Source organism: Adiantum capillus-veneris, chromosome 4 (genome assembly GCF_014529385.1).
Source record: "Adiantum capillus-veneris isolate H3 chromosome 4, ASM1452938v2, whole genome shotgun sequence".
NCBI classification, from domain to species: domain Eukaryota; kingdom Viridiplantae; phylum Streptophyta; class Polypodiopsida; order Polypodiales; family Pteridaceae; genus Adiantum; species Adiantum capillus-veneris.
Genome location: NC_140934.1, coordinates 6,971,262 through 6,994,639, shown reverse-complemented (window position 1 = coordinate 6,994,639; position 23,378 = coordinate 6,971,262). Strand labels below are relative to the sequence as shown.

General features: G+C 40.9%; 1 protein-coding gene across 5 annotated transcripts in view; it reads left to right on the top strand.

Annotated features, from left to right (window-relative positions):
* The window catches only part of LOC147458658 (MADS-box transcription factor 23-like), a 36,119-nt gene extending 18,285 nt beyond the window's left edge, over nucleotides 1–17,834 (top strand). For 4 of the 5 annotated variants that reach the window (XM_086510119.1, XM_086510117.1, XM_086510118.1 and 1 more), the window contains exons 3-8: nucleotides 14,638–14,719; nucleotides 14,812–14,873; nucleotides 14,962–15,061; nucleotides 15,173–15,214; nucleotides 17,052–17,209; nucleotides 17,547–17,834. In XM_086510119.1, coding sequence (XP_086366245.1) covers nucleotides 14,638–14,719; nucleotides 14,812–14,873; nucleotides 14,962–15,061; nucleotides 15,173–15,214; nucleotides 17,052–17,209; nucleotides 17,547–17,655 — 553 coding nt within the window. In that variant the 3' untranslated portion in view covers nucleotides 17,656–17,834. Of the gene's footprint in view, nucleotides 1–14,637; nucleotides 14,720–14,811; nucleotides 14,874–14,961; nucleotides 15,062–15,172; nucleotides 15,215–15,288; nucleotides 15,373–15,926; nucleotides 15,953–16,032; nucleotides 16,049–17,051; nucleotides 17,210–17,546 lie in introns of all 5 variants that reach the window. The other variant, XM_086510120.1, reaches the window with a different exon arrangement.
* Nucleotides 17,835–23,378: the final 5,544 nt, after the last annotated feature.

The window sequence follows — 23,378 nt, the reverse complement described above, 5'->3', positions numbered from 1 at the left end:
GATATTTAGAATCCTCCAATTCTTTTTTGCATCCATGCTATAACAAAGTTTTGAGATGTTGTGAAAATTGCTCAAAAAAATGTTCCTTTACTGCTTGCCTTTTGATATGCTTTGACCACGAAGAAGGCGTTTTTAGATGATGTGTCTTGCAGTGCCTACTGGGCTACCAACTCCCTAAGGCAGCGTTTAATTGTGCTTTCAAATGATAATCAACTTCACTACTACAGCCGTGGCTCAATAGTTGCGTTTTGATATGCAGCCGGGCTCAATAGCGTTGCCTGGGGACCATCAACAACGTTACCTTTTGAGATGCAAGGATCTCGCTGCCTTGTAGAACTGCCTTGAAGAAGCACATCGTTTTGAGATGCTTACGAAACTGCCTCTGTAAATGCCGAGTCACCTCTTCTGCAGTGCCTAGGAAGCAGCGTTTTGAGATGCTAGTGAAATGCAGCCCTGCCTGCACGCCTTGAGCGTGTTGAAATGTCGCCTTTGCTACAACATTTTGATATGCCGTAGAGGCACCGCGTGGGTGTGTAACACCGCCACCAACCTCTTGGTGCACTGTCTTGCTAGTGCCAATAGCACTACGCCTGTGGCTGTGATACCAGGTGTTAGGTGTCGACTATGGTGGGTGCCATTGAGGGCAAGCCATTGCTTAGGAGAGCGTGCATCAAAAGGGATTGAACGAGAGAGGAGAGAGAGGTTCGACACACTGCAAACAAAGCAACGCTTGTCTGATTGTATATCTTTGTTAAAAAAGGCTTACAATATATAAAAGAGTTTTGCCATGCAAACTGCTAAAAGTATATGCATGCTTCAAGGGGAGTATCCCACGGGTTGACACCAACAATCGAACGTGGGCTTGAACCCAACAAGTCCTAGCACCAGCCTATGATTATTTTGGGATAACAAGGGACATACTCACATGTGCATTGATTTTCCTCATAGGTCAAGTTTGTCATTTTGGAAGACGATAATAAACTTTTTCTTTCTTTCTAACGACAACTAGCACCCTATCTTGTCTTATATAGAACCTAGAAATTTAATTGTCTACTCTTTCCATTCATTCGTATATATTTCCACATCATCAAATGACTACACATTCACATCCACACTTTGTGGTCCCCCCCCTCCTCGAGGCGACAAGAAAGAACAATGATCCTTGATTATACTTGTCGAAAGACACACAACACAAAGGATAATAGACATTGATCCATGTAGGCATGCTCTACACCATTCATATCAGACACTACACTTACATGGCGTACACACAAAGGATACTAGACATTGATCTATGTAGGCATGCTCGACACCATACATATTAGACACTACACTTACATGACATATACACTATAGCGCATACATAAATTGCAGTTTACTATCTCACATTGAACCATACATCTTTGTTTAACATTTCACATTGGATTCATCTAGATATAGTACTAGCCATCACATTGTTGTTCTAGGTTTCATAGTAGACTTTTATCGAGATGCATATAAAGTGTAAGGACATGGGTCCTACAGGCAAGGCCACCAGCACGGCCGGACAGCGTGTACGCTAGGGGGAGGCTATAAGATAGCACGGTTGGGTGGAGACTAGCACACGCATTACCACCGCTCTTTCACTGGTATCCGAGCTGTTTTTGGGAAAGGAGAAAAGCGGGTTGCATGTGCATGCGACGTGCTGCCTCTCTCCCACGATCCGCAGACAACGACGTCTCCGCTACGCAACAAAAAGAAGACAGACACAGGTTTCCTTGCGCAGCGCGCGAAGGCAGGCAGAGAGCGAGACAGTCGACCGCGGCCGCCCCAAATACGGCCTTCACAGCGCACGACCAATGCAAACTCGACCTGCAACTCTATGGCACCGAGGCTTCGAAGGCTTCCGTTGGCGCCGTTGGCTGGGCGCGTAGGAAGGCCCGCTTAACCCTTGCATGAAGGGGGGTTGAACCCACCCCATGAGGATAAGAGGCCAACACTTTACCATCAAGCCATTGAGCCTTGTTATGTATAACAAGGAAAGATAGTATACTTGTGTTGAAAAGAAAGCTAGAAGGAAAGGGAAAGCTTTAAACTTTAAGAAAGTAGTTTCACCTTTCCTTTTCACTTCTTGGAGGAAGGTAAGTTTTCCTCCAAAAATTCTTTTTTCCTCAAGGAGATAGCTTCAAAGTGAACAAAAGCCTTCACAAGAACAACGAGTTTTTGTGAAGAATCAATAAAGGTGTTCTCACGACGAACGACACCTGAAGCGCTACAATTTCCGCAAGGCGAGATTCGCATGCAACGCAAATCGCGGAGCATAAAAAACACAAAGACTTCAAGCTTCACAAGGTACAAGTTGACGGTTTTTTTCTCTCTTTACATTAGTGTGCGTTTACTATGGCTAGTGAGGATATCCTACCTACACACACTTTTGATTTTGAGCACGTAGATCAAAATCAGGGCACCACGGGTGCTGTTGATACTAATATGCATGACGATGATGATCTAAGATATCATGGCCTTGTAGATATGGCCGCTTTTAAGACTTTGGAAAATCGTCAAAGCGTACTTGAACACAACCTCTCAGCACTCAATGCAAATGTTACAAATCTTACGGAGCTACTTGTGAAATTTATGAATTCACAAATGGTTCAAGGAGCCACAAGTGGCATGGTTCAAGGAAACCAAGCTCGCACCAACTCAAGGAGTCCAAGAGACAAGTGCTTCAGAAGATGCAGAAGGTAGCAATGCATTACTTAAGAATACATCATCCTTGAGTTTCACGGGAAAGAGCGTGATCGCAACAAGGATGCGGTCGATATTCATAGATTGAGACACTGCGGATATATAGACGGTTGTGGAAACAAGTCTCTCTCTTAAAGGCAAGGTCTATAAGTGGTGGATGTCATTTCCAATAGATGCTCGTCCTCCGTCTTGGGTTGTGTTTCAAGCTTTCTTTCTTCAAAGAGTTTTTGGGACCCAATGAAGCAGATAAGAATTGGTTAGCACGGGATGCATGCCGCATGTCTGACCTCTCTCACACAGTACCTTTCAAAGTATCGGGAAATCATATTGAAACTAGAAGGTCTAGATGAATTTCAAAAGATACGAGGTTTTAATAGGGGTCTTGACAAAGACTGTCACAAACGGGAGCGCATAACAATATAAAATACATTCGGATAAATAGGATTTATCACTTATTACTGAAGCCAGAGGATATAGAGAGAAATAAATAGAGAGAGAGATAGAGAGTGAGAAGATCGACACAGTACTGGGGACCAGAAGATGGGCTGGTCCCCCCCCGTAATAGTATCTTTATTACTGAGGAGAAGTCTATACAAGCACTTGAACCGAACGTATTACCACGTTCGTTCTAGAATAAGACTTGATGGTTCCTGGAAGCCTCAGCTTCCGATTCCTAGGGAAAACCCTATTCCAAGGAACTTCCGTTCCTTATTCCAAATCCTTGAGAACCAAGGTTCTCGCCTCTGGATCTCACCTTCTAGACTTAGGGCATGACATCCCTGCAACTCTTTCTAACTCTCTTTCCAGAGTCCTCTTCCTGCAGAACAACTCTGCTTTCCCAGACACGAAGTCCTTACTTGGGAATCCCAACTTCCGGATCGCAACTTGAGAGACTACCTCTCTCCGATCCGTGGATCTTCTTCCCAAACTCGGGTACGAAACCCTTGGGCTGATCTGGCTCTAGTTCCTCAGAGCGCTTTTCTCCTGCAGAGGCTCATGCCTTCCTCTGCTCCTACTCCCTCACGAAGAGGAAGTACACCTGCAATCAAATACTCAAAGATCATAACATGAAAAACGTTACCTTCAAAGTCTCGACGCTCGAAACGCAACTCCGTTCTCGAAAAGCAATTCCCCGGAAGAGATCTTTACATAGAAAAATCCTCTCTTCCAATCCTACGCACAAAAGAGGTGTGTTCTCGGGTTCCTTCTCGTAAATCAGCCCCGTCTACGACGTTTATGGGCTGAAAACAGAGAAAAACAGCAACTTGTCGCGATGGAAACACGCTTCGTAGGCACTTCTTCGCGAGGGAACTCGCGCACTGGGTCTTGGCGACATCTGGTACACTTGGGGCAGCCATGGGCATCACTGGCAACGTCTTCTTTATGGCTGAAATCTGCAGTAGCATCTCCTCCTTGCAAAGATTGGTCCTCCTCTCTGAGTGAGGGCATGTGATGCTTTTATAGCTCCTAGCCACAGGCACGAATAGCTGTTCGCGTAGAGATCGCGGCCGTTTTTTTTGTTCCTCCCGTTTTGCTAGAAAAAGATAGAGAGAAAATGCTGGCTGATCTGTTGCCTTATTTATCAGATGGCTGTCCACTTATTAAGTGGGTGGCCGGCGTATTTTAAAAATAGTCTGAACCTGCCCAAAAACTCAATAAAACCTTATAAGTTAAAAACAATGCTTTCACAGCACTTCCCAGGCGTCCTTGGATGCAATCACATGCACAGTTGCAATGCAGACAAAGACTTCCTCGCGGGAAAGCATCTGCTTTCCCGAAAAGCAATCCCGCTTTCTCAGAAAGCATCTGTTTTTCCTCAAAGTTTCCTCTGAACCCATCTTCATTCAAGTGCTTGCTTTTCCTTGTGCACAATTCTAACACAGTTCGGAATTTCCTCCCGACTATGGATATTCCCTTTCCGATGCACCCGTCACCCACCTTGTGACGCATCAGGAATACCCATCACCTAGTCCTTTCCTACCGAACTTACGATACAATCTCCTTCACGATGCTCTATGTCACCCATCCTATGATACATCAGAGATGTCCGTTCCCGGATGGTCAGATACTTCTTTCCGATGCTCCTTGTCACCCATCCGATGTGACGCATCAGAAGTACCCGTTCCTGGTGGCCTTACAGATATTCCCGTTCTCAGTGTTCCCGTCATTACTTTAAATGACGCACTAGGAATACTCTGTACTCGGATGTCTCCAGTGAGAAAAACCCTCTCACTTAAAATTCCAATAATTCATTTAGAATTATTTTTTTCCTTGGGTGTTCCAAGCGAGAAAACCCTCTCACTTATAAATCCAATAATTCATTTAGAATTATTTTTCTGTAAGATAAAGCCAATTTAGCAACAAAGACTACCGTCTTCATGTCAAGACCAACATCCAAAAACTTTGGAAGAAGCCATCAGTCATGCCCAAAGATATGATGATGACCAAGAGAGGAAAGGAAATGTGCCCTACTAAGAATAATTTTGCTAAGAGCCAATGGCGTGGTAGATCTCCCGCACGTTCCAAGAGGAATAAGTGACAATCTACCTCTCCACGCCCATAAGAGGCTAAGAAGCTTAAGCAATCACGAGATACTCCACGTGGATCTCTCAGCACTGTTGATTTTGAGTGTGCAAAGAAATACAATTTGTGTTTTAGATGTCTTTCGGACCAACATAACAAGAAAGATTGTCCTCTTTTGCAAGGCAAAGAAAAGGTTATGCACATGGTGCAATGCCTCACATTATATTCATCTTCTAAATATTGTGTTGTAGACGTTCTTCATATGGAAGAAAAGCACAAGTGTTGTGTGCCTGCTTCAATGTGGCAGTCCACCTTTGGTCCCCATGGTTCGATTCACATGCATGGCACTATTAACGGACAACATATTTGTATTATAGTGGATGATGGTACAACTCATAACTTCTTGAACTATAAGCTAGTCAAGAAATTAAAGCTTACACAGACTCCCTGCTTCCAAAAGTATGTGGTGGAGCAGATGTTTGGGAATGATAAAGAAGTATGGGACACGGTAGTTCAAGGGGTCGAGCTTATTGTTCAAGATCATATGATGACCCTTGACTTCCAAGTTATGAACATGGACCATGCTGATGTAGTTTTAGGACGGGAGTGGTTGCATGGTTTAAGAAACACATTGCTCACTAGTTATGAACACAACTTCTTATCCTTTATGGCCAATGGTAAACATGTGCTTTTGCTTGGTGAGAAAATATACCATCTGCACCTTTTATATCTACAACGGAGCTTTCTATTTTGTGGAAAGCATATTTAATAGATAAAGTCTTTTTGTGTTACTGCTTGTCTCCAAGTCTTGTGAATTCTCAAGAGCAAAGTTCTGTGAATTTTAGTAATGTACTAATGGTATGCAAAGTGCAATGAATTCTAATGATAAGCAAAGTGTTAACAAATCTAACGAAGAAAGTGCTCTCAATTTTAAATCTCTAGAGCAACGTGCAATTGTTGTAAAACAAACATTATAGGAATTACAAGATTCTCTATCCCTGCATAACTCTAGTTTACTTTCTCCTATTGCACGACAAAAGCTGACTCACTTACTCACGGAGTATAGAGATGCATTCTTAAGTGATTTACCGTTGGGTTTACCCCCTACATGTGATGTGCGCCATGGCATAGATGTCTTGCTAGGCACTAAACCGATGAGTAAACCACCTTATCGTACGAGTGCTAAAGAAGCCACAGAGGTTGAGAGTCAGTTGGCTGATTAACTCGCCCGTGGTTTCATTAGACCTAGCACTTCACCTTGGGCATCACCAATTCTATTAGTAAAAAAGAAAGATGGTACTATGCGCATGTGCGTAGATTATCGCGGATTAGATGCCATAACCATCAAGAAGAAGTATCCTCTGCCTCGAGTGGATGAGTTGTTTGATCAACTCCATGGGGCAAGATACTATACAAAGATAGATCTTCGTTCAGGATACCACCAGGTGCGTATCCTTTTGCAAGATATCTCCAAAACTGCCTTTAGAACACGGTTCGGGCATTTTGAATTTTTGGTTATGCCTTTTGGTCTAACCAATGCTCCAGCTACATTTATGATACTCATGGATAGTGTCTCACGTCCCTATCTTGGAGAATTTGTTGTGGTTTTCCTTGATGACATTCTCATTTACTGTAAGACTGAAGATGAACACATAGAACGCTTACGATTAGTATTCGAACAGCTACGAGCTCATGCACTGTATGCTAAGCAAAGCAAGTGTGATTTATTTAAAACAGAGATACATTACCTCGGTCATATGATCTCTTATTCTGGTATCAAAATGGAGACTGACAAGGTTGTTGCCATTTTTCGATGGCCACATCCCAACACAATTGAGGAGCTTCAAATATTTTAGGCATGGTTGGATTTTATCGACAGTATATCCGTGATTATGCCAAAATCGCTGTTCCTATGATGGGTCAACTTAAAAAAAAAGGTAAGACCTTTTCTTGGGAAGAAGCCCAAAAACGCAGTTTTGAACAACTCAAGGTAGCTATAGCCACTACTCCTATCCTAGCAATCGTTGACCCACTTAAGTCGTTTGTGGTAGAGACTGATGCTAGTGATAAAACAATTGATGCGGTACTTCTCCAGGAGGGAAGACCTATAGCCTATGAAAGTAAAAAGCTAGATAGAGCTCAACAGAATTATTCTGTCTATGAGATAGAGCTCTATGCCATAATTCACGCTTTACGAAAATGGCGACACTATTTATATGGTGCCGAGTTTGAAGTAGTTTTTGACCATGAGAGTATTAAATGGTTTACTACTCAAACGGACTTAAAGGGCCGTAAATCTAGATGGGTAGAAATCCTTCTAGATTATGATTGTAAACTAGATATCACAAGGGGCGATATAATGTAATAGCGGATGCACTAAGTCGGATGCCTCAGATCAATTCACTTGCTTTCACAGAAATAAAGAGTGGATTTTTAAAGTCATTACGTGGCAAGTGTGCACAAGATCAATCATATGGTAAAGTGTGGAGTGCAGTTTTAAAAAGGGATCCCTCACACTCACATGTCTCCGTACAACAAGATCAACATGTCTATGTATGTGCAGATAAAAACTCCAACACAGAGCTCCACCCCTACTCAGGAAGAGCTTAAGCGATGGAAGAATTTTTACATTGATGATGGCTACTTACTCCACAAGGGTAGAGTATGTGTGCCAAAGGACTCAGATACTGGGCGCCCAATCTTATTTGAGTGTCACGATAGTCCAAGTGTTGGTCATCCAGGTATTTGTAAGACGTATGCCTTTGTTCGACGGCAATTTTATTAGCCGGGCTTACATCATGATGTTCAAGAGTACGTACTAAACTTCCAACAGTGCCAAGTTAATAAGGTAGACCACCTTTTACATCCTTTAGAGATTCCACAAGGTAAGTGGGAGAGTATCTCTATGGATTTTGTAGTAGGACTACCTACTACAAATCGTGGCCATGGTGCCATATGGGTAATTGTAGACGTCTCACGAAGATGGGTCGATTCATTCCCACTAAGACTACGGTTAAAACACCGGAATTAGCACGGCTATTTGTAGAGCATATATATAGACTCTACGAGCTTCTAGCTAGTATCATTAGTGACAGAGATCGAAAGTTCGATAATCGCTTCTGGAGAGCTGTGTTTCAAAAGTTGGAACCTAAACTTAATCTAAGTACGGCTGATCATCCAGAAACAGATGGTCAAACTGAAAGAGTTAATCAAGTGCTAGAGGATATGCCACGAGCGTACGTTAGCAAGAAGCAAGCCAATTGGGAAGACTACTTACCTATATTGAAATTTGCTTATAATAGTTCAAAGAATGTGACTACAGGGTTTAGTCCATTTATGCTTTTATATGGATTTCAATCTAGATCAACTGTTACGGTGGGGTTGGCTAAAGAGAAGACACAACAAGCGAAGGATTTTCTCCAAGACCATTTTGACATGCTTCGAGTTACTCGACAGAATGTTGAGCAAACTCAAGATCGATATAAGAAGTACGCAGATGAGCATTGTCTTCTTGATACTTTGAAGAAGGAGACAAGGTTTTCCTCAAAGTTCCGGAGCATTCAGAAAGTTTGAAGACGGGAAAAGTTGCTAAACTTTCACCACGCTATTGTGGACCGTTTACCATTCTCAAACGTATAGGTCAAGTGGTCTATAAGTTCCAAAGCACTTACGAGTTCATCCTATTTTTCATGTTAGCCGTTTACGAAAACAGTTAGGACAAAATGATAATGTCATTGACACATGTCTATTAGTTGACCTTATCGAACCGTCAAGCATCCCTCATGAGCCCAAAAAGATTTTGGATTCTCATGAGCTTCGCATGAGACATCATGTTAGACGACAAGTGTTGGTAAAATGGTTAGATAGACTTGAAGAATGTTCTACATGGGAGAATGTCTCCGCACTTAAGAAACGTTTTCCTATGTTCGTTTTCGAGGACAAAAATGATTCTCTAAGGGGAGGGTAATGTAAGGACATGGGTCTTACGGGCAGGGCCATCGGCACGGCCTGACAATGTGTACGCTAGGGGGAGGCTATAAGATAGCACGGTTAGGTGGAGATTAGCACACGCATTACCACCGCCCTTTCTGTAACAAATTGCTAACGTGTCAAAGCCTAAAGAATGGAGCCAACTTACAGATGACGTGGCTACCCGAGAGCAGAAACCCTAACCCTAATTTCTGTCAAAAACCCTAACTACTGAAATCCTAATTCTGGAAAACTTTACCCTAAAACCTGCAAACCCTAATTTTGGAAACCCTAACCCTAAAACTGTAGAAACCCTAACCCTAACCCTAAGGGTAGCAGACAGATTTTCGAAATTTGCGTTGACATTATGACGTGGCAGGTTGTACGGATTTCCGTGATTTACACTGGCAGTTTTTTTTGGCTTTGCTTTTGGACCAAATGCTTTTAAGTTTGAAGCCTTTTCACTGTAATTGCTTTTTAGGCCAAGGGCCTTTAAATATGAGGCTAGGGCTCATTCTCTTGCATGCTTCGTGGTGAAGGTGCAGAGTCTGGAGTACCGGCTTGTACTATGTTGATGCAATATAAAGAAGTACCGAAAGGGGTGCCAAGGTTTGGGGCCAATACTCTCTGGGGTGGAATTCCGCCACTCCATGTCGCGTGTTGTCTCTCTCTCTCTCTCTCTCTCTCTCTCTCTCTTTCAGTTCGGTTGTTATTGAAGTGCTAAAAAGCGTCGTGGTGCCCGCCTTGTGACAGTGGTATCAGAGCATCAGACGTGTGCTTTTCTGAAAGCATACCGGTCCCACAAAAGAACAGACTTCTGGAATTTATTGGAGATATTCAGGCGTGTGCTTTTTTGAAAGCATACCACTCTCACAAAAGAGCAGACTTGTGTAATTTATTGGAGGTATCTTCGCCCTCCCCGGTCCCACAAAAGAGTAGACTTCTGGAATTTATTGGAGGTATCTTCGCCCTCCAACCCGGACTTACTAGCCACTCCCATCCTTACTTCATCGCGCATCGGGCGCGCTCCCGTCTTCACCGCTCATGTCTTACAGGGCCTAAGCCAATTTAGATCACTTGCAAGAGAAGGATCCAGATTTGTTTCAAGTCACTGTTTTTCTCAGAAGCAGTGCCACGCAGATGTTGATGTCTACAACTACCAAGCAACATACTCTAAGTACTTGGCAAGCTTTCAAGAAAAAAAAAAATTTGCTGGAAGTTATATGGTTTCTGACATCTTCCTTCGGAGTGCAACTTCTGGCAGAGTGGGGTATCTTGAAATGCTTGCCATGGAAACCCTAGCACATTAATTTCTCGACATCTCTCAGTAGATGTCTCTTCACGAGCGGATGACCTTGGAGGTTCGGTGTGATTGCTATCTCTTAGGACTACCATCGCCGCCAAAGAAACAGTCTGTCCAAGAGCTGATGGACCATGCTGTGCTCGGCTACGACCTCATGGAAGGAACCTAACCCTAATTTTTGGTGCAGGTTTCAAGATGGAAAGTCAGTTGACTTTTCGAGCTTGACTGATATCGAGATTGCTTTTTAAATTTGAGTTCCGTTTGATCTTGTTTGATGATCCTGTTTGGAATTTGTTTGAAATGGATGGTATCTGTTTTTAACCTGTTTTGGTGCCGATTTGAATTGTTTGACTCTGGTTTGATACTGGTTTCAATGATTGGTGATTTTACTCCCGGGTGGAGAAGTGAGAAATACTGTTTTGGTATTGTTTGAACCTCGGAACGACGCAGGCCGATGCTTGGGGAGCGTTTCGTTGTATGCTTGTAAAATAATTGTTGTTGTGACTCCCGGCCCTGACTTGGATAGAAGTCTGAGCAGTGGTTACTCTCAGCACCTCCAAACGACGCAGGCAGCGGTCAGGGGGGACGTTTGGTTGTAAAAGACCTCTATATCTCCCAGCCCGGACCTTTTTAGGTTATGCAGGAGGAGTGCTGAGGGAGTCGTTGAATATCTCTCGGCCCGGACTTTGTTAGGTTATGCGGGAGGAGTGTTCATTGGCGGCTTTATGTTTCTATGTCTTGTAACATGCATATGTGAGCATCTGTGTTGCATTGTGATGTGCCAACCACTGAATATTCCTAATTGGATGAGATTGCTTGGGTATGTAATTTTAGTGCATCAAGACACCTGTGGAAGATCAATACAGTCTGGGTGTGATGGCTAATTTTACTACGCTGGAATATCAAGAGTTCCGATCTGGACGAAAGGAGAAGCTAACTCCTTGATCAAAAGAGCAGAAAGGAGAAGCTAACTTCTTGATAAAACGAGCAAACTGATTGTCCCTCCGAATGTCCTTCGGATATTTTTGAGCTAACTTGAGTTGTTTTGCAGATATGCTGTAATCACGGACGATTACTCTCTTTCAATAAGGGGAGATGTAACAAACTTTTGACGTGTCGAAGCCTAAAGAATGGAACCAACTTACAGATGACGTGGCTGCTCGAGAGCAGAAACCCTAACCCTAATTTATGCAAGAAACCCTAATTGTTGAAACCCTAGCCCTAAAATTGCAAAAACCCTAACCCTAACCCTAAGGACAGCAAATAGATTTTCGAAATTTGCGCTGACATGATGACGTGGCAGGCTGTACGGATTTTCGTGATTTACGTTGGCAGGTTTTTTGGCTTTGCTTTTGGACCGATGCTTTTAAGTTTGAAAGCTTTTCATTGTAATTTCTTTTTAGGCCAAGGGGCTTTAAATATGAGGCTAGGGCTCATTCTCTGGCATGCTTCCTGGCGAACGTGCAGAGTCTGGAGTACCGGCTTGTACTATGTTGATGCAATATAAAGAAATACCGAAAGGGGCACCAAGGTTTGGGGCCAATACTCTCTGGGGTGGAATTCCGCCACTCCAAGTCGCGTGTTGTCTCTCTCTCTCTCTCTCTTTCAGTTCAATTGTTATTGAAGTGCTAAAAAGCGTGTTCAGTCTGTTCTTTTCTATTGGCACGTGGTGCTCGTCTTGTGACACTTTAATAAAGAATGGTTCATTAGTACAATCGAAGATGCGAGGTTGCAAACATTCATCTCACAAATTCAATCAAATTGCAACAATCTTTTTGAATATATACATAGAAGTCCTACATGTAGTACTATTAGCTCAATACCTTTTGGTGCTTTGTTATGTGTCTTGATTTTGGGTTCGTGTAAAATGTTTAGCATCTCTTCTATTCAGCAAGTTCAAACTTTTTTGAGCTTATGAAATCATATAAAGGTCTCTTCCTATACTTGGTATTGGATACACACACAACCATAGGAGTGAGTTCTTATACCCAATGCGCGAGGTACTTGCTTTTCCTCACACTTGATTTTGTGTCTTACTTGGGCAAATTATCAATAAACATTCTCATGAGGCTACAACTAGCCCAATATGTTTCAACGATTAAGTGAACATCATGGCATTGTCTTATCAAGGATGTGGGCATGCTCACCACATAACCTGTAAGAGGCATTAGTCTCCTTAGGCTTAGATACACTTTCTTGTTGAAAGCATCTTTTTTTTATAAAAAAAAGTGAAAAAGCTTAAGTTTTCACTAGACAAATTTTTTTTTGTGGCCTTTTGTCAAGAGTCTACTCACCACATAACCTGTAAGAGGCATTAGTCTAGCTTAGATACACTTTCTTGTTGAAAGCATCTTTTTTTTATTAAAAAAATATGAAAAAGCTTAAGTTTTCACTAGACAATTTTTTTTGTGTGGCCTTTTGTCAAGAGTCTATCTAGACTATTCCTAGCTAGGGTGTGTAACCCTTATTCTTGTTTTTGTTGTTATGATTATGGTGCTTGAGAAAAGGCATTGGCTTGGGATGGTCATCCATCGTAAGCTCCCTGTATCACGTGCGTTGAACTGATTATTAATTATATGCCTAGATATATGCTATATTTACACTATGGGTGTATTTTAAACCCCTCACCCTTGTAATGCATGCATAAAATGTACAATGTATTCTTTGACAACTATGAAGAAACTTGTTTTCTTCGTGTCCACCATACAGTTTTCGGATTATAAATGATCCTATCTAGTTAGTCTATGTGATATGATACACATTTCGAAAAGTGATCACTTTGGGATCATTTGTCATGGTCATAAGATTGAGTCGTGCATTTGTGAGGTCTTTTTACTACTAAGTAAAATTGAGAGTTCTTCTTGAATGTCACAAGAAGTAATTGCATATTATTATAGTTAGATGATCTAGAAAATTCCAAGAGTTCTTCCTTATCAGACAAGTTAAGGTTTAAGAGAAAGAAGGAGAGAGAGAGAGAGAGAGAGAGAGAGAGAGAGAGAGAGAGAGAGAGAGTCCCCAAAGTTGGACCGTCCAACCTTGGCTTGAGATGGTTGTACTCAAAACTCTGTGCCCTGATTGAACTACCTAATCTCTAGGGAAAACCATAAGCCCATAAACTAAAGTCATGCAATAATGTAGGCATATATGCATGTAAATTACCTCTGCGTGTGACTCAACGGCTTGGGCTTCATTTAGTATACTGCTCATTTAGTGATGAGCCCCTTGTCTCTCGAGCTTGTAAATCCCACATGGTCTTAAATGCCCATGTGTAGTGGGATGTAAGACGAGAGGCTCGTTGGATAGATCTTGACCCATATCGGAAGAAAGGAGGGCACTTAAAGGCGGACCACCTCGTTTTGAGGCATGTGCTCTAACTAGTGCGGGTTTTCTTGATCCCAATGGCCAAACTTGCGGATGCATCTTGAACGAAATTAGTGAAATCGTACATGTCCACCCCACCCATCTTGCGGAGCGTAATTGATTTTTGGGAAAATTACCAAAATACCCTCTAATTCGTGGAAATTCCCAAAATACCTCTCAAATTTAAAAAATTCCCAAATTACCCCCAAAAATGCCCTTCAAATATTCCAAAATTCTCAAAATACCTGTGGTTGTGAGATTAAATTTCTCCAAAGATAAAAGGAAATTGTAGCTAAAATCAGAATTTGAGTTGGTTATGTAGGCTTTGGAGATGAATTGCCTCATTGCTAATTAATTACATAATTGCCTTTTCTGTGAGATAATTTGTGTGCTAAGCACTCAAAAACGTATCTCAATTGCGAAAAGGAATAAAGATTAAAAAATCTTGAACAATTCAACCAAAATATATAGAAGGGAATTTTGGGAATTTCCACAAATTAGAGGGCTAGTTTGGTAATTTTACCTAGCGGGACTGTCGGGCAGTGGCGAGTGCCCTGTGGCGCTGTAAGTTTGTAACCGAGGTTACTGTGCGAGAGAGAGAGAGAGAGAGAGAGAGAGAGAGAGAGAGAGAGAGAGGTTAAAACGTTTGAAGTTGTAGCCTATACATTATTCAGCTGGTCGGCAGCTGCAAGGCGAGAGAAATGAGTCCTGCAATGCAATTTTGTTGGAGGGTTTTGTTTGTGTGGGTGTGGCAGCATGCAAAGCGTTATGGAGCGCTACATGAAGAGTTGTGCCCACTCCGAATCTCCCGAAAACAACAGCGCCGGCTGCTCTACCGTCAGTATTGACAATCAGCCCTCTTAATTTTTCTTTCTGCTTGTTCATAATGTTCACTTTGGTGATAATTATCAATGCGCATGCCCATGTAGCACGGCGATGGCGATGCGGACAGGGTGACCCAATTCACGGAGAAGCTCAAAAGTTTACAGAGGTAGATCTAAGATTGATAAGCTTCAAGTAATCGTAGCCATTGGCAAAGCTTATCGATGGCATGTTTTGACAAAGCTTTGCCCTTTCAGTAACTTGATTGGTGACAATTTGGAACTGCTGTCGTCGCGAGACCTTATCCGTTTGGAGCAGCAAATCCATGACAGCTTAGGACGAATCCGTGCTAAGAAGGCAAGCATGCTGTTCTAGTCGACGAGTACTACTTTTTATCTATTTGCCTCATGTCATGCACAGTTTATCGATGTGATGCGCACTAGTTATTTCTTTGTTTTTCTATGGCAGGAGGAGCTATTTCTTGAGCAACTTCAGGAGATTAAAGAGAAGGTATTTGACATCTGTGCTGTTCAAGTCTTGTGCTTTATATTACAGCCATTTTAAGAGGTATTTTGGGACTCTAGGTGACCACGGATAGCAACAAGTTGCCTGCATTTAAGTTTAGGAGGGAATCTTTTGAGCCGCACATACCAGGGTATGCCACCACAGTAGTACTTTTCCGAAGCGGGAATACTTCAAATCAAAAAGTGTCAAGACATCTCAAATCTTATTTTGGTGCTATGTGTTTGTTCTCGCAGCGCACAGGTTTTGTTACTTTAGTTTATGGAATATGCTTGAGAGAGTGAGAGTCTCTGTGGTTGATTCATGGTTGCATAAATTCCTTGAATTTATCGATCAAGACGTTAAATTCTATTTTATTGCACTGGTCATCCAATATTAATGAATTTGTTGTTTTTACTTCAATTATTTGACTTCTAAGTGTTGCAAGAAACTCGTGACTCCTAAATTCAAAGTTTGCATGCTATGGAAGTGTGACAGCAAACGTGCATTACACACATATATAGTCACAAAGATACACACATATACATGTTAAACATAAATTTTGTTCAGTCCTTAAACGTATTTTATGGTTCAAAGTTGTTGTTTGTGTACCGTACAACATTTCTTTTCATACTTTCCGTATCGTATTTAACGTATCTATCTACCTTGGTGTTAAGGCTTTGTGTTCCAGAGATTAAACATTGCTACAGAGTATCCAAAGGTCCTGTCTTTTGAGCAGGAAGGATGGTAAGTGGCAGAGGTAGGAGCCCCCTTCTTCCTGAGGAAGGACAACCGATGTGGAGGTACCAGGTACTGTAAGGAGTAAGGAGCGAGCTATTTAAGGTACTGCACTTTCCGATAGAAGTGGTATGACATTGTCTGTGAAGCTGATGATTTGCTACTTTCTCTGTCTGTGTGGAGCTTACCTAACGTGGACGATTCTTACCTAGACGAGGCAAAAGGGCTATCCACTTGTCAGCTGTGGCATTAAGAATGGAAATGGAAATCTGTTTTCTTCTGATAGGAATGGCTTGTGGACTGCTATTCCAACCTTTTCAAGCCATTAGAAGCTAACTTATTGTTGATAAGGTCATTTTTTACTGCTTGGCAGGTTTTCATGCTTTCCAGTCTGTCCATGCTGTAAGCATAGGGCACTGAAGGTGGTGTGTGGCGATCCACTGGATTACATCCAATGGCTGGCCCGTCCATGAGGGTGTCGATGAGTTGTATAGATGACTGTCGACTCTTTCATATTATAAAACATCACACAATCCTCTTCCACAGTCATTTTTTATGAAACATCACACAAAGGCCAAAGTCAAGTCCTAATGATGTGTTCAAATTGCAACGTAAAAGTTGTGGAGGAAACCTGCACGTATTATTTCTCTGAATACTGATTATGCAAGTCAGGAGACATTGTATATATCATAAGCAGAGTTTTCCGGTCAGAAATTCGTTTATTGCAGGCCTTCGTGCTTTGTAGGAGAAGTGAGGGATTGTTCCGCTATGTATCCATGAGGTACATTGCAGCTTACTGCTCAAATAAAAGGTTTGCTCTAGAAATTACTAGCTACTTGAGGAGAATCTCAAATTTAAATGTGGGCTATTTTTTGTTAGATGGCTGCAGTTCTAGGTGAGCCTTGCGAGGGTGATATATGTCTTCTCCCCTGTTGTTCGACTGAAACACAACCCGTAAAAGTGTTTTTTTCTTTGCTTGCTGCAGATGGGTGTTTTGTTGAGATGTTTATGTATGAACAAAGCTGTTTCTAACTCACACTGTCTGTCGCATATCTTTTAGTTTGTGCTTTTTTTACTGGTGACATCTTTGAATATGCATGTGCAATAGATAGCAACGACACGGAGGGCAGTTACTGGAAATTCAAATGTGCTGGAAAAGATTGTGGAATTCGCGTCTTCAGAGCTAACTGGCTCTGGTGCTGGGGGGCAGGATAAACATGCATGCAATGGAGCCCCTCTAATGGATGCATCTCTGTTTGCAGAGTGGTATGTTGCCTTCATATGCTCTTTCGTAGTGATCCTTGTTGTAGATCAGAACATGTTTTAATTAGAACCATCAGTTTGTCGCAAGGTTTGCTATGCAACACATGCTTTAGTGATGCACATTCTTAGTGTTTTTCTGTTATGGTTGTGATCGATTATTATTTGCTGTCTTCTCTAGACATTGACACACCCAAAATGATATCTGTTTTGTCTCATAAATCAGGACATGTCTACAGTATGTCATATGCACTTGCTCGATGAGTAAGCATGCAGACAGCTTTCTAATTGGTTCATTGTTTTGAAGGATGGCAATGTTAGTTTCCTTATGTTGTTTGTGCAGGGACTCAGTTGCTCAGAGCAATCCGACAGCTGAATGTCTGCCTGTGTCAAGAATGACTGAAGACCTTAATAAGTCACCACCCCAGTGTGAGGAATGGAGCAGCGACTAGTAGTGATGATGCCTCTTCCCATACGCCAGTTTTACTTTCACTTTCACTTTGACTTGATTGTAAACATGTACAAGTATAAACACTGCTTTCAAAGGATAACCTATGGCAATATACCTGTCATATATGACCCTATTGTATGGTTTTTATGGCTCTCAAAAATATATGCATGTTCAAGAAAATAGATCTGCTGCAGTTCGTTGTTTTTACGTGGCATTGCACGCTGTCCAGACGAGATTTTGACAAAAATTCAGTCAAAAGAGTCCTGAAGAGCACTTGTTTTTTCTCTAATTCCCATATTGACGTCTGTGGAGCCTGCTATTGAATAAGATGAATACTAGAATACAAGTCCAGAGGAGGGGGGGGTGTGTTTGTGTGTGTTTTGCAGCTTTTTTGTATTGCATAAGCAAAATACAAGGCCTGAGAAAATGCATGGGACATAACAAACCACAGGGGAAAAAGTACCAACAATACAGTGTTACAAAGGATGGACCTTCACATCGACACCTTAAACTAACTTAAAATATCCTTGAACATTGTCTAACCAGTTTGTACCAATGTCCCGATGCCTACGTATTTGAGAAATGTGCATTCCAAAGTTGAACGACTCGTTCCATTTGAACGTTCTCCCCTTTATTCAATCTTTGAAAGTCATTATTGAGGAATCATGCAGATATGCCGTCGATGTGAGAGGCGAGAAGATAGAATGTTACAACATTGCTGCATACTAGACGAAGTGCTCCACATATAACAAGAGTGCCACCAATGCAGGGTGCCGGTTAACGTCAATTCGCGAAGTGAGACTATGAAAATGTAGATTCTTGACATATTAACATAGAAGGTTTATGTGAAATATTGACTCATTAACCCTCTTCCTCCTATGCAATGCAAGCTTTCACTAAGAACACCTTGTGTTGTATGGTTTGATGCGACTCTTTTCAATCCGATATCAAAAAGAAAAAGTGGATCACAAAGGTCTCACACCTTGATATGCTTGCTTTTAGAGGACTTATGCCCAAATTCTTTTGTGTTTACTTGAATTTTGAAAGCATGATACGTGGATGTGGGAAAAAGTTAGGCTTGCTGGAACGTGTGGTTGCAAGTTATCCTCAAGAACCCAGCGAGAGAGCTACCTATTTTTGCAACGGACGGTTGGAGTTTCTTAATGATTGTCGCAATCTCTTAAATTATGTGCATCATCAATTTGCCAATTATTCGAGGTGGATAGGTATGGTACAAATAAAACCTTGTGTGGTATTGGTAATCAGTACCAATACATAAAGTTTGTTAGGTATTAAATACAAATAGATGTACGTGTCTATGTATGCATACTTGTATACATGTAAATGCATGTATATGCCACACACACACACACACACACACACACACACACACACATATAATATACATATACATACATCATATGTATACAACTCTAGGTAAATGCATGCATACACATATATCTGTGTTTTATGTCTTTTAACTAACGATCATCATATGTAGTGTTGATTATGGGTACGATATTTATCGTACGGTAAGGAAGACTGCACCAATTTTAGGTTTGTTCATTCTTTATTTGCATGACTATGTAGTAGGGTTGGGCACCCCTTTCATTCTTTATAAATTTTGAAAAGACGATGTGCCAACTCTCTACGATACTTTTGTATGGCACTAAATCTATGCACTATTTATTCTTTTACTATTTTGAAAAACTTTTAAAGTAAAAAAATTGAAGTTGTACTCTATTTTTTTTGTAGCTTCTTGAAGGCAATATTTTTGATTTGCAAAGATATTCATATGGACATGTTACTTATCAGGTTAGTGCTCTTTCTTGAATTGTGCATTGCTAAACTGTTCTTGGAAAATGGGGCCCATCTCTTGATTAACTAGGAGGAAGCACTACTAGGCTTTCTAGAGGTTTTCAATGCTTATGTTACATGATGTTTTTGAGGTCTTCGAATGGCATTGGTATTAGTGTCGTCATTAGCATTAATAGCTACATCAAAAATTGGGATTGTGATAGTGACGCTAATAGTGACACTCTTCTTGGGTAATTTTTTTTTGAGAGAAGTCACAAGCTTATCTTGAGGTTTTGAGGGCAAGAAAGTCTTTCCCATTTGTCCCAAATCTGTTGCAAATAACGCTTCCCCCCGTCTCTCTCTGTCTTTTCCATGGTTCATTTGTATTTGTTTATAGTTAGATGAGTTTTATGATTAGTTATAATCCTTCGTTTTAAGTTAGTTTGCATTTATTTATGGTAGTTTTAAGTTGCTTTATGAGTACTATATGGTTTATGGTTAATTTAAGTTAGTATATAGTTTATGGTTAGTTTGTATTTATTTATGGTCTAGTTTTAGTTTATAAAAAAAATATCATTTGGGGGATTTACTATGTAGGTCCACACGATATCATGTGAGTGTAAAAAAAAGTGGATTTCGGATAGGGCTTACATGTGTGTACATTATGAATAACCTCCACTTATTTTTTAACATCTATTGTATGCATGGACAGGTTGTGTTCTTGGTTTTAAAAGTTTTAAATTCCCAAGGGGAATCCTACTCAATAGGCGTACTTACTTGATAAGTTTTTGAAATTATTGTCAATATACAAAGGAAACTTTGGCAAAACTTTAAAAAATGACACTATCTACTATTATTCATAAAGAGATTTAAAACACACACACACACAGAGGATTAGATCAACTATAAGAACACAGTAGAAAGGGGGGTTTGTGACTGTTTTAGCATTTGTAGATAAGGGGTTAAGGTAGTGCTACAAAGTATGTAGATAGAGAGTTTTTTTTAATGTATGATTGTATGTAGGTAAGATCTCTCCAAAAGTATAAGTAAATTTGGGATATATGATTTATGACTAGTTTCACTTATTTTATGATTAGTATATAGTTTATGGTTAGTTTGCGTTTGCAAGATTTAAGTTTTGCATTATAAATTTAAAATTTAGAATTTATGTTTATGTTTTACGATTTAAGTTTTGGTTTTCAAACGAACTTTACAATTCGTCACTATGTGTGGACGATAGTAATAAGATGTGTCTTATTCAATTATTATGCGTTTAAGCCATGATGAAAAAGGCGTGTGTAACATTCTAAAACGGAGGGCGTGGGACCCAAAAATTAGGCTACAAAAGTGTATTAATTAAATTCGAAGAAGCAATAAGCTCTGAGAGAGGAGAGGATGTTCAATAGGTAGGTAAAGGGTTAAACCCAAGTGCGTTTTGCTCCTAAGAGGAGCTCATCAATGGGAGAGCTCATCATTGGGAGTAATAAAGAGGGAGTTTGAATAAAAGGAAGTGGGAGGGGGGTTTAAATAGGAAGTTGGTTATGGGGAAGCACCATAAGGGTACATATTTTTTTTAACGAAAGGAGGGTAGGAAGAGTTTTAAAAGGGGAGAGGGAGGCAAAAAGAGGAGGAGGAAGATATTTAACTAAAAGGGGGGGGAGGGGGAGGGGTTTTGATCGAATCTATGCTTTAAGTACATTACAACATAGAGGGACCAACTGAGAACGGGGTGTTGGAGCAATGATCGTTTTCAAAAATATATCAAACACCTAGGATAGTAGGTACAAAATTTTTGTTCCAAAAAAAGTGGGGGGGTGGGGGAGGCGTGGAGGCGAGCATCTAGTTTAATGAAGGGTTTTAGGAAAAGGTTAAAGTAAGGGCTGCATAAATGCTTCAAGGTATCTAGAGAGAAGGTTAAGAGGGAAAGGAACGTCATCCACATTATTTGTAAACAATCAAAGAAAGGATTAACAAAACAAAAGAATCATTAGGGTAGGTGGTGCCCTGTAAGGAAGCTATGCAAGTAATGACCATTGGTCCAACGAATGGTAGGTATATGGAGTGTGGCAAGGTGGGATCTTTTTTGGCAAGCACGTGCAATAGGTTTTCTAACAAGGGCGGAGGAATTAAGTTTTCTATTTTCAGGAGAGAACGAGATTTTGATGATAATGGGAAACACCTTTGTGATGGGCGTGTTGGAGACCAAGAGGAGATTTACTCTCTAGAAAAGAGACAGAGTGGAAGATCTTGAGGAGGAGATCCCTAGGATAACCCTGTGCTCTAAGCCTACTAAAAAAGACGCTTCAAATTTCAAGATATCCTTCTAATGAGCTTTCTCTAAGTATATATCTCCTAAGTTCCGCTCTAGTAAAGGCTTCTTTTTGAGAAGTGGGGTGCCAAGATATCCTCTACAAGTAGCTATATGTATTACAAGGTTTTTGGAGGAATTTGGAGTCCAAATAATTATGATTTTTAAATCGGGACCCCTTGAAGAATTCAATGTCTAGTATGGCAATGGATGAGCTAGAGATGGATGGTACAATTGTGATGTGTTCCTCCAGTGGCTCTTATAGGATTTAAGAGCTATGTATAGTGAAGCTTTTGAACCATTCCAAACCCCAAATGCACCATCAATGTATCTTTTGTAGTATAACAGACTAGGGTTGGTGGTAAGACGGGAAAGCTTCTTTAGAATGCAAAGAAAAAGGCAAGAGTAGGCTACTGCAAAGTTAGATCCCATTGCTGTGCCTTTAATCTGCTTCCAAGTGGTGTTTTGGAAAGAAATATAATGGTGAGAGAGGATGACAGAAGCTAGGGAGAGAATGAAACTAGCTTTTGGAGGTCCATATGGTCTATAATGGAGACCCTAAGTACCTTCAAACCCTCATCTATAGGACTGATGGGGTAAAGTGAGTTGACATCAAAGGTGAACATGTAAACATTGGTTGGGAGTTTCAAGGTGTAGAGGTCCTTTACCAAGGTTTGGGAGTCCATGAGACACTGCTTATGTCAGAGAAGGATATGGTAACATTCCTTGTGAAGCCAAATGGATGCATTTTCAAATAATTAGCCCTTGTATGAGCAAATTGGTCTAGCTACTAGGGTGGGTTTGTGTAGCTTAGGTAGGAAATAAATAGGACAAGGTTTACAAGGGTTCCCCACAGGAGCTAGGATAAACTCTTTCCAAAGTGGAAAGGAGGGCAAAGCTCTTAGTTAGGGCAAGGAGGCTAAAATCTCAAAATTAACACCTTCTATGCGTTCATAGGTGGTGGAGTCATTTAGTTTCCTCAAGGCCTCTAAATGGTACCAAGATCTTGGGAGGATTGTAAGCCCTAGATTCTTATCTGCAGGTTTGATAACAATAGTGTCATCGGAGGTTAAAGTTTTGACTGCCAGGAAAACAAATCTTGGGACCTTAGAGCGGTGTGTTTTATAATTTTGAAGTTTCAAGAAAAAGTTTAGAGTGATTTTGCTTGAGAATAAGGTCTAAGGAAGGCTTAAGGATGGGTGGCATCAAAGTGGAGTTGGATTTCTTAAAGGATGGGAGTGGAAGGGGGCCTTTATTCTTGAAGTTTTTAATATGTAGACTTCTAGCTAGGTTGCCATGTGCTTGGAGAATCTTTGAGGGGGAAGGATTAGGGGGTGGGGGAATGTACTTAAGGCCAAGTCCTAAGCATTTTCGCTCATGGGAAGAAAGAGGTATGGATGAATTGTTATGAACAAAAGAGTTTAAAGTTTTACCATAAAAAAGAAGGGTGGATTGCTTACCAAAAATATAGAGCTTGTATTCATTAGAGTGAGTGAGGGGGAGCCAGAATTTGTGCCGACTTCTTGGAGTTCTTTTCCTTTGGATGAAGGGCTTCTTCAATGGCATCAAGGAGATGGGAGAAAATGAGTTTGAAAAAGTGGTATTCCAAAGGTTAGGGA